The sequence below is a fragment of the Wasmannia auropunctata genome, unplaced genomic scaffold (assembly GCF_000956235.1).
Source record: "Wasmannia auropunctata unplaced genomic scaffold, wasmannia.A_1.0 LD334880.1, whole genome shotgun sequence".
NCBI lineage: Eukaryota > Metazoa > Arthropoda > Insecta > Hymenoptera > Formicidae > Wasmannia > Wasmannia auropunctata.
In genome coordinates, this window is record NW_012028010.1 from 162,638 (window position 1) to 168,259 (window position 5,622).

The 5,622-nt window shown below is 31.1% G+C and overlaps 1 protein-coding gene across 1 annotated transcript in view; it reads right to left on the minus strand.

The window, feature by feature from the left end:
• Positions 1–347: 347 nt before the first annotated feature.
• Positions 348–5,622, minus strand: part of LOC105457942 (integrin alpha-3-like) — a 10,511-nt gene continuing 5,236 nt past the window's right edge. The window contains exons 4-16 of the mRNA XM_011702916.1: positions 5,355–5,438; positions 5,058–5,259; positions 4,319–4,500; positions 4,108–4,226; positions 3,816–4,033; positions 3,526–3,739; positions 3,145–3,311; positions 2,894–3,077; positions 1,536–1,947; positions 1,335–1,437; positions 1,115–1,244; positions 976–1,032; positions 348–902 (exon numbers count right to left, since the gene is read on the minus strand). Coding sequence (XP_011701218.1) covers positions 867–902; positions 976–1,032; positions 1,115–1,244; positions 1,335–1,437; positions 1,536–1,947; positions 2,894–3,077; positions 3,145–3,311; positions 3,526–3,739; positions 3,816–4,033; positions 4,108–4,226; positions 4,319–4,500; positions 5,058–5,259; positions 5,355–5,438 — 2,108 coding nt within the window. The 3' untranslated portion in view covers positions 348–866. The remainder of the gene's footprint in view (positions 903–975; positions 1,033–1,114; positions 1,245–1,334; positions 1,438–1,535; positions 1,948–2,893; positions 3,078–3,144; positions 3,312–3,525; positions 3,740–3,815; positions 4,034–4,107; positions 4,227–4,318; positions 4,501–5,057; positions 5,260–5,354; positions 5,439–5,622) is intronic.

Genomic DNA, 5,622 nt, shown 5'->3' on the forward strand with positions numbered 1-5,622 from the left:
TAATTTATACTCACACATTAGTATGCGACAATTTAATAAAAAAAAAAAGTTTGTTGTAAGCATGTATTTTGATTGGATGTTGACACGCGCGAAGTATTAAAAAGACTGTTGTTGTATACATTTACGCAGAATATACAGATCGCTAAATGTGATCGGAAATACAAAATGCAAATGAAACACAAAATTCTTTTTTATGTTGATCGAACGACGAAAATGATTGATAGATATTTTCGATTTGTAAAACTTGTGCGAGTGTACGAAATTGTGCAAATTGTGCAAGTAGAAAAAAAAATGTATTATAAATGTTACATAAATAACCATTACCGTTCTTGCCTCGCAAGACAAAATTAATATCAAATTATTAATTATTATTGTAATTAATGGGTGATAATGATGTAAAACTTACACACGCAATGATGTGTTATACATAATGTAAATATCTCTATTAATAAGTGTCATTAATATATTATATTGAGTATTACTTGTACGGCCGATACTTGACTGTGTATTACGAATAAAAAGTATAATATTTTATATATATTAATCAATATGTATTTCTCATTTGTATACTGTAACTTAGGTTATACCTGTAACTTAGGTTTGGAAAGCTTTCTCTTGGAGTGCTTCCTTCTCTAGATTTAGGAAAAAAAAATGGAACATCACTCATTATTCGCGGGAGCCCGACGAGATGTATTTAGAACATTTTTCTTCTTTCTAAGAAAAACTTTTTGCTTAATGATGCGCGCGCAATTCCGAAGATCATCGCGAATAATTTGGAGAAAAGATCACATACAAAAATTATATATAAACTATACATTACCCAAAAGAGTATATCAATTTTTATGATACATAAATACAAGACATCTTTACTCGGATGTACTTTTCTCTGCGTCTTCCGTTATCTATAAACGAACAGATTTAATTCACAGCATGATAATTAATCTTCCAATTTTATTTGTATCTATATGATTTTACCTCATCAGACTTTAGAGCGAATAGTTTTTCCTTCGTTGTCCTCTTGAAAAACCCTACCTATGATTAACAAACAAAATAATAGACGAATAAAACATTAGAAGATTAATATAGTGATATGATAACGGTGTGAAGGACTTACCATGTTTAATATGATAACGACGATAAACAATAATATTAGACCTAATGAGACCGACACAAGCACAACCCACAGTTGCAATTTCTGCGTCTTCGCCGTACTATGAAATTCTGTCGTGACATTCGCATCGTGCCTGTAACATAAACGTTCCTTAAATCGCGGCATTTTTCAGGATTTACATGACTATTAACAATCTAAATTATATCATCTTTTGAGAATTCACCTGGCGTTTATCCCTAAAGTCCGGTTTGCCGGTTTTGCGATTTGGACGTAAGCATCCGTGCTGAATTTCACAATCTTCATTTCGTTCGACAGTTTGAAATTGTCTTAAAATAATTAAATAGTGCTCGTTAAAAAAAATACAGAGAGAAGCTGCAATCGTAGCTTGCAAAAAGAGATGTTTCTTTTTTCGTTCGATCGATACCTTTGAGCCTTGTCGTATTGAGAATTAATCTGATCACCAATTTCCCGACGTCCTGTTGCGTCCTTAACGCGTTCAGATCGCAGTACATTGCCGAACAGTTCACGCCGTACGTCGAACAGTTCACGTATACAATATCGCGTTCTCGAACTGTTAGATTACCATTAGAATCTTCGGTCCTCGCCATTCTTATATTGTACAACGTTTGTAAGATGCGACCACTAAAGGATATGTACTTGTCTACGCTTCTTTTGAACATATCATGAGTCGTGTTCTGCAGCGTTTCGTTATTATAGTTTAAATTATATAAATCAGATATATCTGATGTTGTCTCTCCTGGAAGTCCACCCTGTTCTGTATCCATTAAATCTATTCCGTACGACAAGCAGTCGTAATATTTTCCAGATATGTAAATCTGGAAAAATCGTTATACACCTCTAGAGATACATACACGTAGCGAATTATTACAATTATATTTGTAACATTATATATATTATTGTTATTTTATAGGATTGTTTTACAGAACATTCATTTTAATCGCTCTGAATAACTCGAAAACATGGCATTTTTGACAAAAATATTTTATTTAGACGAAAATTTATATGTAATTTTAGAGAGAGAGAGACATATGGGAGAATTTATGTAATTTGAGGTTTTGTTGGCGTCAAATCTTGGTGTCAAATCATATTAAAATCACTTTAACTTTTTTTTAGATAAAAACTATTTATAATAATTTCTTCATCTAATTTTTTTTTTTTTTTTTCTTCATAAAATGATATTCTGCATATAAAAGTCTAAAAGTAATGTTACAAAATCTCGGCACTGATGGCAATTTCGATTGAAAAAATTATCTAAATTCTTGGAAGGCACAATTCTATTATTATTAATAATGTAATGAATATACAATACATATTTAATAATTTTAAAAAACTGCAATTTTTGTGAAAATTCAGATTGTTATCACTTCAAGAACATATCAAGAACTGTGCCAAATTACCCAAATATCTAATAATGTCCAAAATATCTAAATTTCCTTTTTATTATATGTATTTTTACGAATTCATATGTATCTATATTTTAAGCTATATGCTAGAATGACGAGTTTCTTTTATAATATGATGTTTAATTTATTTCATTCTGTCACTCGTATAAATTAAGTAACGAAATAACAAATTAATAATTATTTAGTTTCAACAACTTTCTGATTGTCATCTTATATATATAACATGTACAATTTAAATACAAATTTTAACATGTCTAAAAATATTTTTTTCAAAAATGTATCAAATTATTCAGCTAAAATAATTAAAATAAATTATTTATATAGAAATTAGATACTACAACGTGAACTCAATACCCACCCGCGGCTTATACAAAAGTACCAAAGAATCTGAATCGTCTATAGCCGTTGGTAGATTGACGACAAGCCGCGCTTCTTCTATAGGCGTCGCACCGAATTTCAATATCTGATAAACGTGTTGAAAAATTATGTTCGATCGATCGCTATCCAAATTAGATAGATAGTAACTTTTCTCGATCGCTTTTCTGCAACACAACAACTGTCATCTTCAAAGATTTCATTATCCTTTTTTTTTTCCTAAAATATACTTACCCATTTAACTGCAAAAACGCTTCGCTTTGTAAAGTCAGCGATGATTTAATCATATTCGTGCCATGATTTGTACTGCGAGTTCGTATCTCCGTAAAAAACTCCAGAACTTGCCCATGCAACGAACCGTCAATCAGTTGTCTCATATCCAAATCGAGTTTCACAACTTTCTGCGGAAAATTTATTAAATTTTTCAAAAGAAAAAAAAATTTTTTTTTTCTTAAAGAACTTCATTAAAATGTGATAGAAAAAAATTCAATTACAAATCGAATAATCTTTTATTGGATCTAAATAGACTCGGTGGTTTTATGAGTTTAATATAATTTACGTATCTAAGTTATTTACGCTAAATAAATAAACGAGCATTATCTTTATGCTTATCACCTGCTCGTCCGTTCCGAATGGGTTTCCGACGTCGCAAATAACCAACAGGATATCTCCGTCCGTGTTTTCTTCGCAAAATGGCAAGATACTACGCAATACTATTTCCTTCGGGAAGTTAAACGCGATTGTCGTAAGATATGCCGGCTCAGCGTAATTCCGTAAACGTGTTTCCAAAGTGATGTCGTTGGAACCGATTATCCACGTATTATTCTCCCTACATTTTACGTTTTAATAAATGATTTTTCGCAGGAATTCAGTATTACAGATTTGATATTAAATTAATTACTTGCCCGATTCCCCAAAGTTTCACCGTCGCATTTATGTTGGAATTGCAGACTCTGTCATCTCCGCATTCAATTTCGAAGGGAAGTAAAACTTGCGCGCTCTTCGATTTACCGCTTCTGCTTTCAACAGGGCATGTCTTGCAAAATTCAGGCGCGGACGTATTGTATGCAAAATCGTGAGATGCATAAATGGTAATCGGTTCAATGAAATATTGAATATTATCCTGCAAAATATATGACGTTATTATTAAAAATCATAGACATTAGATTTTTATAGATATTAATATATGATGTTTACCGAAAGAGTAATGGTAGCATTCACACATGAATGAACTGGAGGATCCGTCGAGTACACTTCTAATGAAGTTTCTTTAGTACGCTTATATTTTTTGTCAATGACAAGAGAGACTTTGAAAGCTACAAAAATTATTTATAATTATAGTATTTTAATTATAATTATATAATCAATTGTCGGATAATAAATTATTACTTAACGCTTCATAACTCACCGTGTGTATTTGCTGCGTCGTAGTTATGATATTCAACACACGCTTCAATCAAAAAATTACTGACATTCCTCTGTAAAGTGCTTGGAACGGTGTATACGGTTAAATTTGTCTTTACAACGGGTTTACTTCGAAGTACTATGGTATGTCCTGATTTATACGCGCCTATCGCGATGTCCGCGTACCTATAAATGACCTATAGATGTAGATTTATTGACTTTGGAAATAATTGAACGTAAAATAATCGTATGATAATTTATTAATTGGAATATTATTTATTACATGTATCTGTAATCTTGGGAAAAGTACATACAATTTTTAATAATAAATAATAAATATAAATCTACCAGCTGATCTGCTATTTTTTTTATCGATTTATTTTAATAAAGGAAACATAATTAATAGGGCTGCAAATAATATATTCTATTATATTATTTAAATTAATATTTAAATTAATTAACACATGTAGACGTTATTTGCAATGCTAATAACTTACTTTACTTCGTTAATTCAAAACTATAAAAAGCAACCATTCAATTGGAAAAACCTACTGTTTGATGTTTTATTTAATTGCTATTATTAATTTTATGCATGCAAATATTTTAGGGTTATCAGTAATTTATTAATATAAAATTTCTTCGGGCTTAACAAAAAAATGTACTAACAAAATAATAAATTCTTTTCAACTAACTATTACTCTACAAATAAAAGATAATACAAAGTCGCACAATAACTTACTAACCCATTGTTATCTATATCGATCGGTTCAGCTATCGAAAATCCAAACGTTTGTATATCCACTCCTTTCGCCGGAAAATTAGGCCTAGGAGATTGCATCGTGATCCTTTGTGACATCGCAGGTTTTACTTTATCTTTTAAACTCGCGTCGCCGTTGTAAACATAAATTGCTCCGGATTCTTCCCAAGGAGCGCCCACAATAATATCTGAAATTAGCAAAAATAGCACACTTATATTTTTAATGAGCTTTATTCTAATACCGAAGTGTCTTCAAGTTAATTATACAGTTTCGGTTTATTACCACTAAAACCGTCCCTGTCCACGTCGCCGACCGCCACTGCGTAACCGAACAGTGCATCCTCTTTGGCGCCTTGCAGAATCGTGGCTGATTTGAATTTTTTCTATATAAAAATAAACAATTCAACAAAATGTATTGCTTATTTTAAAATTTTCTGATCCAATCCCACTCGATCTCTCACACTCGACTTATTTGGAAATTAATAAAGTACTATCATAAGTTCGTATCCCAGCAAAAGAAAATTAATTCAAATGATTTGAAAATTGCAATT